The sequence below is a fragment of the Lepisma saccharinum genome, chromosome 18 (assembly GCF_977018435.1).
Source record: "Lepisma saccharinum chromosome 18, izLepSacc3.1, whole genome shotgun sequence".
NCBI lineage: Eukaryota > Metazoa > Arthropoda > Insecta > Zygentoma > Lepismatidae > Lepisma > Lepisma saccharinum.
Window position 1 is genome coordinate 40780051 of NC_139246.1, and position 12588 is coordinate 40792638.

The window sequence follows — 12588 nt, forward strand, 5'->3', positions numbered from 1 at the left end:
CTCCACACGGACCCTTTACCAATTGAAAAATTTGACCTCGATCCAATATGGCGGACTTTAAGATGGCGGCCATGTTCCGGAAGCACACTCACACATGGGCCCTTGCCCCGATGCACCCAGGTGAAGTCGGATCTGCCATTACCGCATCAGTTACAGAGAAATAAGGGTGTCCTGGGACTTTTGAATCAGCATGTATATACATACATATAAACATATACGTGTGTATGCATAGTCTATCTTCTTCCCCCACCAGTCTCCAACGATTTCGCACCCTGATTTAGAGCTAAATTACTATAAATTTGGCCTTTGTGAAATATTTTATGGCGTGTTGAGGAAATTGGGGAGGGGTGATAAATCACTAGATGGAATTCGTCTCAAGAGAAAAATGTATGTTTCACCTGCACCCTGTCCACTCGCCGAGCGACGCCCACCACCTTCATCCCCTCCTTGACCAGCCGGCGACAGATGGCAGCACCGATGCCGCTGCTCGCTCCCGTCACAAAGGCAACTCTTCCTGCCCAGCGCTCCATCCCGACTGACCACTCGACGCCACCTGGGCTTATCGCGCCTTTCAACCTTTGCAACTACCGGAGACAACACCTACTTATCGGAGACATATATTTCATCAACACGTTCTGCTGAAGATCAGTGAAACCAGAGGCGGTTACTGATATTATTGCAGTGTTGTACAACGACCGGATATTTTACCATGCAATTACATACTTTTTATTAATATTTTTTTCATTACTATCCTATTAAAAAATATTGAACATAAACAAATAATTTTACCCTTAATTTCTTCCAAAATGAAAATTCCATTATGATGTGTTAAAAAGAAGAAGGCAACCTGCGAGATTTCACAGTATATGAGTAGACGCACAGAGGGGTCGTTGCAGACCTGAAAAAACGGCCTGATTTCTACAACTGGTGCTATTGCAGCAAGGTTCAACGCTGTTCTTCCTATCCTCGTGCCTAAGTCGTCTCGGCGTTGCAGATACTGTGCAACAAACCAAGGTCAGGCAGGAAAGAAGACACGAAGGTTCGGCAACAAATGCTGGGATGCTTTTATATATATATATATATATATATATATATATATATATATATATATATATATATATACGCCTTTAGAGAGCAGCAGCGTGCGAACGGCTCGTCGACCTCCGTGGCGGAGTGGTTAGCAGAGCGCGCTACAACGCCAGGGGTTCCGGGTTCGAGTCCCGTGAAAGGCATGGGTATTTGTGTTTGTCCAAATGATAAGAAACTGAGAAACTGTAAGAATTGAAAAGTGTGAATGGTGGGGAATACCTCCGTGTAGGAGGTATTAAAAAAGAAACTGCAGGCAAGGTCTGACTGTCCAGTGTCGTAGAGCAACAGACAAAATGTCCACGTTAGGCGAAGATAAATATTTTCTTTTTGGGAGAATCTTAACCTAATTTACTAACCATACACCAATCCTAATTCAGTTTAAAATATAACTTTTCGTATATAAATGGAGTGCTCGTTATTTTCCCTGGTGTTGTAGCGTGGGTGGTGGGACTAATTGTCTATTGTCATAGTTGCAATATTTTGTGTACTGTTGTTAAGTCGTGTTTCAACCGATACCGAAACCAATGCTTGAAAATTGTTCAAAATACTGATTACTATCAGTAGTATAATTGATGCTATAATAAGGACAAAAATTGTACAAAAGAAGAGCTCATATGATTAAACAGCCCGATTTGCCTACACTTAAAACTATGCCAAGATGCTCTTATTCCCTATTTCTTCAAGTGTGATATGCTCTTAATTTTAAGAATTCTGAATTCTAGAGTAGAAAAGAAGAACCCTCAACAGCCCGATTTGCCTACACTTAAAACTATGCCAAGATGCCCTTATTTCCTATTTCTTCAAGTGTGATATGCTTTTAATTCCAAGAATTTCTGAATTCTAGTGTAGAAAAGAATAACCCTCAATAGACAGATTTGCCTACACTTAAAACAATGTCAAGAGGGGGCATATGCCCCAATCGGCCATGTGTGTACATATTTAAATCTAAAGAATTTTGAATTCTAGTGTAGAAATGAAGAACTCCTCTTAGACAGATTTGCCCATGTGTGTAAAAGCTACATCTCTCAATTTATTGTCCATAAACTTGTCAAAAATATGTCCCCCTTGATATTGTTTTGGCTACACTTAAAACTAAGCCAAAAATGCTCATATTCCCATTCTCTACAATTTACAGAATCAATACAATAGGACAAGGGCAGGCATGCATGTTCTTTCTAATCTTTGATCATGTTTCATGTCCCGGCCGGCAATAAATTATGCACGCCTGGGAGATTTATATGCTTGCATGCATGAGATAAAATCTACATTGTGCCCTTTCAGGGAAAATTGCATGCCATCCATCATGTCATTAACTCCAAGGGAAATTCTTAGTAAAGAGAATATTGGCCTCTTGCATGTTGTCATGCAAGCCTGAGCACAATTCTGGTTTTGTCTTGTTGTGTTAATATAAACCCGAGCGGGACTTACAGCATATTTATTGCACATTTCAAAGTCCAATTTTGAATTGTATTTAGCTGATATAGAGCTCATAGCTCTGGGTTCTCAATAAAATGTGGACATAGTCCCATGGCTTATTGCCTTGTAAACAAGAGGCTCGGGTTTGAATCCTGATAAAATGTGATGCCTCCCCTGATGGCAAAGTGTTAATATTGGTGCCTTGTAAACAAGAGGCTCGGGTTTGAGGCCTGACAAAATGTGTAAGATTGAAATACATGTGGCAAAATAATATCTCCGCACGTGAGATTTTGAGAATATTCACTGCTAGCTGATATACAGCTGAGGTTTGAAACCTGGTAAAGTGTGTTGTACAACAGCATAAAAGAGCAAAATTATTTTATATTGGGGATCACTAGAGCCTAGTTATTGCTGTTGTTTGGGTATAAAAGCACTAGCTCAGCTACTCACTGCTGTTATAATTGTTTTGGCATATTGTCCATAGTTCTGTTTTTTTGGACCAAGAAATTTTATATAAATAAAGAACAAAAATGCCAAATCAAAAATATTGCAATCAGTGTAATAAAAATATATCTAGTTCTAATTGGGCTAGGCATTGCCATATTTGTGACCGTAAGAAATGCAGAAAAACCACAAAAATGTGTCCAAGATGCCAAAAAATATTAAGCAAGGCATATTACAAATGGCATAAGTGTAATTCTTATGTACAGTCATCAATATTGCCCTCACAACCATCTACATCTGGTCTGAAAAGAAAGTTTGAAACACCTGTTAATGCTAGACCGGCAAAACAGCCACGCTATGAACCCATCCATAGCAGTTTTAATAGCCAATTAAGGGATTACCGGTTTGTATCAGAGCCAAGATGCGGTATTAAGAATTTTTTGAACAGTATAAATCCTGATGTGCAGGCAATTCTAAATGCACAAAATGGCTCTTATAAGCTGTCCCTCAAATTGTTTACACAATATAAGAAGCCAAATGGCACAAAATTTACACAGCCCCACATAACAGAAACTGTACCAGTATATTCAAATGCAAATTCAGACAAAATAATAAGCAGTTTGATAGATCAATTGAATATTAAACACTCTGAATTTGCCGGAAAAGAGTCAGGATGGAGCCTATGCGGTTCTTCACACAAGCTCTATGTTAATATTTCTGAATTCAGCCCATTACAAGGATCTACATATCTGCCATTACCTGCCAATATTAAAAACAAAAGAGCCGTGGTTAATATAGAAAATAATGATGAGAAATGCTTTTTGTGGTGTATTTTAGCTGCTTTGTTTCCAGTTTTAAGGCATCCTGAGAGAATAAGTTATTATAAACAGCATGAACACAAACTTGATGAAGCAATGAAGGGCTTAGAATATCCAATGTCTGTTCAGAATATTGATAAATTTGAAAAAAAGGCCCGGGATATCAATGGTAAACAATTATCTATTAATGTATTTATTTGTTCTACTGGCCGTGGCAACTGCTTGATAGCACCTCTCAGAATCAGTACATTTGATGATGATTCTGCTGTTCCGATTGATCTGCTCTTAATTGAAGGGGATGGCACACACCATTACACTCTGATACATAATCTTGAAGCTTTAGTCAGAACACAACTAGACAAATCTAATAGAATATTTAAGTTGTGCAGAAGATGTTTAACTGTATTTGATGGTCAAAAAATGATGAAAGGGGTTCGTGAAAAAATGCAGAAATTGCTAAAAACAAGTTACTTGAGCATCTGAAATACTGTGGCAACCATAAACCTGTTCATATGGTGATGCCAATGCCAAGTGAAAATGCCAAATTCAAAAAGTTTGAAGCCTTGTTGGAACACCCAGCATATATAGTCTGTGATTTTGAATCAAATCTCAAACCTCTTGCATTCTGTAGCCCAGACCCTGAGGAATCTTCAAGTACATCATACCAGCTACATGAACCTTCTAGTTTTTATTATGTTGTTGTACAGGATGGTGTTGTTAGTAAAAAAGATTCATACATGGGACCAGATGCCATCAAAAAATTTGCACATAAAATAGAAAATGAGTGCCATGACATAGCATCTAATGTCTTATTAAAATCAAAACCTATGATGCCTTTAACAGAGAAACAGATTGAAGATTTCAACAATGCAGAAAAATGCCCGGTATGTGATTCTGAATTTTCCGATATAAATATCAAGGTGAAACACCATTCTCATAAAGATGGTAAATTCTTAATGGCCCTGTGTAATAGCTGTAATATTAAGATCCAGAGACCAAAATTTGTCCCCATATTTTGCCATGGTGCATCCAATTATGATTTCCATCATCTGATCAGGTACGAGGGGTTTGACAAGGAGAATTTAAATATTTTAGCAGAAAATGATGAAAAATATATTGCTATTAGCAAAATAATTAAAGTTAATGGTGTTCCTATTCACTTAAGATTTCTTGATTCATACAGAATTTTATCGGCTAGCCTGGCTACACTGGCCAATCAATTATCTGATGATCAATTCAAAATCACATGTGCTTTGTTTCCAAATCAGGACCTGAAATTAATTAGGCGGAAGGGTGTATATCCATATGATTATGTTACAGATTTTTCTAAATTTGATGAGTGTTCTCTGCCACCACAACAAGAGTTTTACAGCAAAATCAGAGGATCTGGAATCACAGATGAAGATTATCACCATGCCCAGTTGATGTGGAACAATTTAAAATGCCAGACATTTGGTGATTATCACAATGCATATTTAAAACTTGATGTGACCCTCTTAGCTGATATATTGCAGGCATTCAGAAAATCTTCCATGCAAAATTATAAGCTGGATCCAATGTATTTTTACAGTGCTCCGGGGCTAGCATGGTCTGCAATGTTTTTAAACACTAAAATGCAATTGGATCTGATCCAGGATCAAGATATGTATCTGTTTATGGAGCAATGTATAAGAGGAGGCATGGTGCAATGCTCTCAGAGATATGCCAGAGCAAATAACAAATATATTCCTGATTATGATCCAGCACTGCCATCGAATTATATACTGTATGTGGATGCAAACAGCCTGTAAGGTTATGCTATGATGGATAAACTGCCATATGCAGGGCTTGAGTGGGTTGAAGATCTCAATATTGAAGATCTTAAGGATTTTGATGACAGTGACTATGGCCTCTTCTTAGAGGTTGATCTGACAATTCCAGATAATTTACACAACACATTTTCTGATCTGCCCCCAATTCCTGAGGTTGAGTGCTCACCTGGCTCTAAACAGAAGAAATTGATGATGACTCTGGAGCCGAAACAGGATTATGTCATATATTACAAAAACCTCCAGTTCCTAATGAATCATGGTGTTCAAGTGACCAAAGTTGGAAAAGTTTTGAGGTTCAGGCACTCAAGATGGTTGAAACCATATATTGATACAAATACAGAGCTTCGAACATCTGCAATGAGCAAATTTGATAAGACCTTGTTTAAATTGATGGTCAACTCAGTGTATGGCAAAACAATAGAAAATGTCAGAAAATATACCGATGTTAAAATAATTACTGACCCCAGCCGGAGCAAAAAATTGATTGCAAAGCCTAATTTCAACTACAGAAGAATTTATGATGAAAATATGGCACTTTTTAATATGAAAAAAACAAAGATTAAGTTTGGTAAGCCTATTTATGTAGGGGCTGTGATATTGGAATTGGCCAAATTACACATGCTGGAGCTCCATTATAATGTGTTGAAGCCCTTTTATGGTGATTGTGTAAAATTGATGTACATGGACACAGATAGTTTTATTCTTGATATTCAAACAGAAGATGTTTATCAAGATATAACACAGCCTGCATTGCTTGAATATTTTGATACCAGTGAACATTCAAGGATTCAACCCCACAACAAAAAGGTGCCTGGCAAGTTAAAAGATGAGACACTTGGTGATGTTATTGTGGCATTTGCTGGGTTAAGGGCCAAGATGTACAGTTTTGAAACATGTAGTGGTGCTGTTGCCAAAAAAGCCAAGGGCATTGGCAGAGTGACTGCAGACAAAGAGCTTGAATTTGAAGATTACAAAAATTGCCTCAAATCATGTAGCACAATCAGAACATCAGAATCCAGAATTCAGAGTGTGGATCACTTGTTGACTAGCAATATTGAAAGAAAAGTGGCTCTGGACCCACATGATGATAAGAGATGTATTTTGTCATGTGGCATACATACTCTACCATGGGGTCATTGTTATTTGAAAAATGGCAAACAATGCCCAATCACAGAGCATGATTTGAAATAAATAAACATGCCTATGAACTTATTTGGGTTCAAAAAACAGGCTATTATGGACCTGCCAACACCACAACCCTCTTCTGATATAATATCTAAACTAAGTGCTTTGTTAATTATTCATCTGAACAGCATACTTACAGATGTTGATGATGAAACAGGTAAAATATTGTACATATTTAACAATAATTTAAATCATTACCAATTACCTGTAGGTGGTCAATTACAATTTATTACAACTCCTGAGGGTGATGTCAAAATTTCAGTAGGGAGAAATATTTATAGAATTAAGCACTCAAACATGATTTCTGGCACTGTATATACTGTTTCTGCTGGTGACTGCTTATATATTGAGGTCCCTGGATCCTATGACAAGCTTATACCCTTTTTTATAGAATTAAGAATTAGATATTCAGTAATAAATAACCACTAAAACAAAAATGCCTAATGATATATTTGGCCATACAAGACATGAAGATCACAGTGATGAGATTCTGATGCTTGATGTCAGAGTCAAGAAATTAAGAAATGATTTACAAGCTTTACAAACCACACTCAATGCCAGTCTTCAACTAGAAATTACAAATTTGCAATCACAATGCATGGACCCTCTTCTTAAAATTGATTCTGAACTCAAATTGCTGCTTCAGAAATATACTGATTTGGCCACATTGGATAATTTTCAAAGTTTAGAAGAAGCTGTAGCAGCTCTTCAAGCCAAATTTAAGTCCCAGGCTACCAACTCTGAGCAATTGAAACAACAATTGGAAGAGCAAATAAATAATGTCCAGGCACAGCTCCAAACAATTGTCAAAAGCATAAAATCACAAGAAGATTTTGATCTAGTGATTTCCACTCTAAAGGAACAGATTCAATCACTGGAGATACCTAATCTGGACCCCTTGAACAATGCCATAGCCGAGGTTAAAGAAAAAATTGAGACACTTGAAAATTTTATGAACAACTTGCCATCTTCTGATGCTTTGAGTGCAATAACTCGGAGTGTTGCCAATATTAAGCTGCAACTTGAAACATATGAAGATTTTGGAAAACTTCAAAGTACCATAACCCATCTTGAGGGTACAATAGCAGCAGTGCAAAGTGATTTGACAAATGTACAAGAATCTCTAGAATCTCGCCTGCCTGGTATTGTAGACACCCTTGCCAGTGTCCAGCAACAGATCACAAACCTTGAAAACCTCAACACTGAATCTGAGCTATCTCATTTTCATCACTTGATCGATGATACCCAAACAAAGCTTGAAATTTTACAACAATCAACACCCACTCAGGCAGATATAGCCCTGCTCCAAAATGCTATGCAAAATGTGGTTGATGCTTCTGAATTAAACAATGTAAAATTGGCACTTGAATCTTTGCAAAATACTGTGTCAAATCTGCCTACATCACAGGAACTTAAAAATATTAAGAGAGCAGTGAATCGCATATTGAAATCAGAAGATATCAAGAATATCCAGACAGAGATCAAACAACTCACTCAGACAGTGGCCACTCTACCAACCAATCAACATATTAATGAACTGCATGCCCTGTTTGAGGATATCAGAAGACAAGTCCATGATCTTACTGCTCAAAATTCAAAATTGGCAGTTGTTGAAAATTTACAGCAAATTGTAACTAATATCAAGCAACAGCTAGGGACCATGGAATCCAATCAAGCAAATGCTTTGTCTGTTTTTGCCACCCAGCTACAAGAAATTGTGCAACAATACAAGAAACTTGCTGTGGACATAAGAATCAAGCCGGGGCACGATGAGATTGTTAGGACTATCAATGAGCATCTTGAATCTGTAACAAGTAGATTGCTTACAGCAGAAAAAGAAATAACCGGCATAATTGAGAATCCAAAACATACAGTAATTCTTGAATTGTACAGCATCCCCAACAAAGAATATGATTCACCATTTACACCAGGAGGCAAAATATATATATGCTGTCCCCTGCACAATTTTATTACCAGTTTTTTGTTGGGGGCACACTGAGACCAATCAAGATCAAATATTGGCTACAACCACAGGCACACCACTACCCTACCTTATCAATAACAAATGCTGATAATAAACCAAAAATCACCAGTGTAGATTTGGAGGATTTTACAGACCCCAATACATTAGAAACATCTTATGCTGAATGCTCTGGAATTTCATATACAAATAGGAGACAAATTATATTTAAAAAATCCTATAGTATCAGCTGCTAAACACCCCATAGTTGCAATATTCCTGTTTACATATTATGTCTAGACAAATTATTGTTGATGAATTACACAGACAAGCCAGACATAATTTTAAGAGATTGCCAGTAGTCACAAAAGGCATAGATGATTTATGGCAGAGCGACTTGATTGAGATGGCAAGTGGACAGCTGAAAAACTTAGACAAAATCAACAAGGGCTACAAGTATCTACTCACTGTAATAGACACATTTTCAAAATTTGCCTGGGCTGTGCCACTCAAATCCAAGACTGGAAAATGTGTTACAGAAGCCATCAGAACAATCATCAATCAGAGTGGAAGATCACCGCGCTATTTGCAAACAGATAATGGCAAAGAATTTTATAATTTAGTGTTTCAACAATTTATTAAAAGCCAGTCAATACAACATTATTCGAGTTACAGTGATCTCAAGGCCTCAATTGTAGAGAGATTCAACAAAACCCTAAAAAATCTTATGTATAAACAATTTACACTTCAAGGTAATTATAAATGGCTTAATATTCTTCCAGAACTTCTACATAAATATAACAACTCGGTCCATTCCACAATCAACATGAAACCCTCTGAAGTAACTTCATCTGATGAGCAAAAATTGATCAGCACTGTTTATTATCCTAGATATCAGCCAACAACAAGAAAAGCCAAATACAAGGTGGGTGATCAAGTAAGAATCAGCAAATATAAGCACTTATTCAAAAGATGTTTTACAAGAAACTGGAGCACTGAATTATTTACAGTGGTTCAAGTTAAACCTGGGACCCTTAACACATATATAATAAAAGACCACCGAGGAGAAATTCTCAAAGGCAGGTTCTATGAAGAAGAACTCAACAAAACTAAACAGTCTGACACATATCTCATAGAAAAAATCATCCGCAAAAAAGGCAACAAGTTACTTGTCAAATGGCTAGGACTTCCAGAACACAGCTGGATCGATGCAGACAAAGTGATAATATGAACACCTGGGATGTTATAAAAAGGCTGCCAGAACCTGAACAGCAGAATAAGAGAAATGGCAAGTTGCTGCCTGATAATATTAGGTGTCTTATTGTTGGGCCATCAGCTTGTGGTAAAACTACACTAATGATTGATAATTTTTTATTGGCACCCAACTGGTTAGACTGGAAAAACAGGCACTTGTATGTCTTCTCTAAGAGCTTGGAACAATTAAAATATCAGCAGATGATGAAGCTATATGATGGACTGGATATAGCCACTTTTGAACCAGATGTTAAGCCACTTCATGAATGTCTCGATAATTCTGTTGTTGTGTTTGATGACATTATACTGGATAATCAAAACAAAGTTAGAATTTTTTTTACACAGGGGCGGCACAAAAACATAGATTGCTTCTACCTGGCACAGACTTTTTCAAAAATACCGAAGCAGCTGATCCGAGACAACAGCAATTTTATATGCGTGTTTCATCAAGATCATACCAACCTCAAACACATACATGATGAATATGTAGGTGGGGACTTGAGCTATAATGATTTTTCTAAGTTTTGCAGTGGGTGCTGGAATCAGGACAGCTATGGGTTTGTCACAATTGATATGACAAGGAAACCCAATAGTGGCAAATACAGAAATAAAATCAACAATTTTCTAGACATTGAAACATATATAAATAACCATGAAAAGCCAATAATTGATGATCTTAAATTAAGAGATTATCTTGTAAAAAGATTTAAGGGATGGAAATCAGAGAACCGAGGAATCTATGAACAACACAAGCAAACAGAACAACCTCTTATTGATGCTATTAGTGAATTAGGTAAATAATCAAAACTGTTACAGAGCAAAATCAAAATTTGATCACAGAGCTTGTACCTGTAGCTGCTAGGAACATATTAGATTCCAATCACCCCACTTTCTAGTATTCATACACCTAGTCCTGTTGCTCCTCGAAGAATTGAAGCTACTCAGGATCCTATTGAATTGGGTCTTCTTGCTCAAAAATATTTAAGCACACCTAAAGACAACAAAGATGAGGTCTTTGGCTTATATGCTGACACAGAGCGTGATGGTAGCATCATACATAGAATTGGCAATTTCAGAGTAACATTTATGGGAGATGATCTAATTGTATATTCAGAATCTCATCTTGGAGAAAGAGGTGCTTTTGTTAAGTACCCTGGCACACCTGGATTGTGGGAACTGATGACTAGGAAAAGGCCTGGCAGCTATACAGATCAAGATTATGAGCACTACAAAGAAATATTAATAAAATCAGATGCTCTATACCAGAACAATGATCCCACACAAAAAAGAGTCAAGTCTAGCAGTGGAGCAAAATACAATAATTTAATCAAGCCCATATGGTCACAGATCAAGACTGGCAGTGGAATCAAACAATACAACACCCTGCCTAAAGAATTTGTGTGGGTTGATGATGTCAGGAAACTTGTAGATAGGTTATTGGTGATAGCTGGGGAGGAAAATGCTGGCAACCACAATTTTTACAATGAAAAGGTTGGAATTATGGACATGATAAGCACAAAATTGTCTAATTTTATAGTGAATGACACTAAGGGGATTGGATATCTTATAAAAATTATTAATACTCTACCACCTAAATTTTGGAATATTTCTGAGGGTCGGGGCCTGGTTAATGACATTATAAACAAGCTGCCATTTGAACTACATATTCCAGGCTATCAGTATTGTGGTCCAGGCACAAAATTGGACCATAGATTAAACAGAGGTGATCCTGGTGTTAATCCCCTAGATGCTGCTTGTAGAGACCATGACATAGCATTCAACACACATTCTGATCTTGACAAGAGACATGTTGCAGACAAGAAATTAGAAGAGGCTGCATTTGGTAGATTTGTAAGCAAAGATGCTTCTTTAAGTGAGAGAATAGCAGCATTGGGGACCACCATAGCTATGAACACCAAACAAAAACTGGGGTGGGGGCTGTGAATATGTATATAATAAACCTACAATGAAGGCCAAGGGTGTTATGTATCAAATACCTTATGCAGGTCTTAAATCTCTTAAAACTATTGATAGCCTTTTAACCAAAAAGCAGCGCAAGAAAAAAAGCTCTTGTCTTGCCAAGGGCCATGGTATGAAATTGTTGCTTAGCACCCCCAATTAAAAAAAATTACAACAATCTAGAAAAAAATCACATGTGGGGGGTTTCATATTTACTATCCCGGCATTCTTAGCAGCACTTGGAGCTGTTGGGAGCTTGGCTGGGGGATCAGCTGCCATAGCAAAAACAGTAATAGATGCCAAGAAGAATAGGGCAGAATTAGATGAATTGAAGCGCCATAACCTGGCCATAGAGAAACAGGGCAAAGGTGTTAAGAGAGCCATGAATAAGTTTAAAAAAACAAGAGCCGCTTACAAACCAAGATATTGAAGCTTTAATCAAGCCACTGGGCATCAAACATTTTAGAGGTGTGTACATGTCTGATTCTTTGCCAGAACAACCACTCAACAAAGAGTGTGGCATTGTTAATTTGGATAAGTACAAAAATCAGGGCACTCACTGGATTTGTTATCTTAAATATTTAAAAGATGAGGCATTTGTGTTTGATTCATTTGGAGGTGTTCCACCTGAAAATTTAATAAAATATCTAAA

General features: G+C 37.2%; 1 protein-coding gene across 1 annotated transcript in view; it reads right to left on the reverse strand.

The window, feature by feature from the left end:
• The window catches only part of LOC146002220 (dehydrogenase/reductase SDR family member 11-like), an 81866-nt gene extending 81336 nt beyond the window's left edge, over positions 1-530 (reverse strand). Inside the window, exon 1 of the mRNA XM_083139938.1 lies at positions 399-530. Coding sequence (XP_082996064.1) covers positions 399-530 — 132 coding nt within the window. The remainder of the gene's footprint in view (positions 1-398) is intronic.
• Positions 531-12588: the final 12058 nt, after the last annotated feature.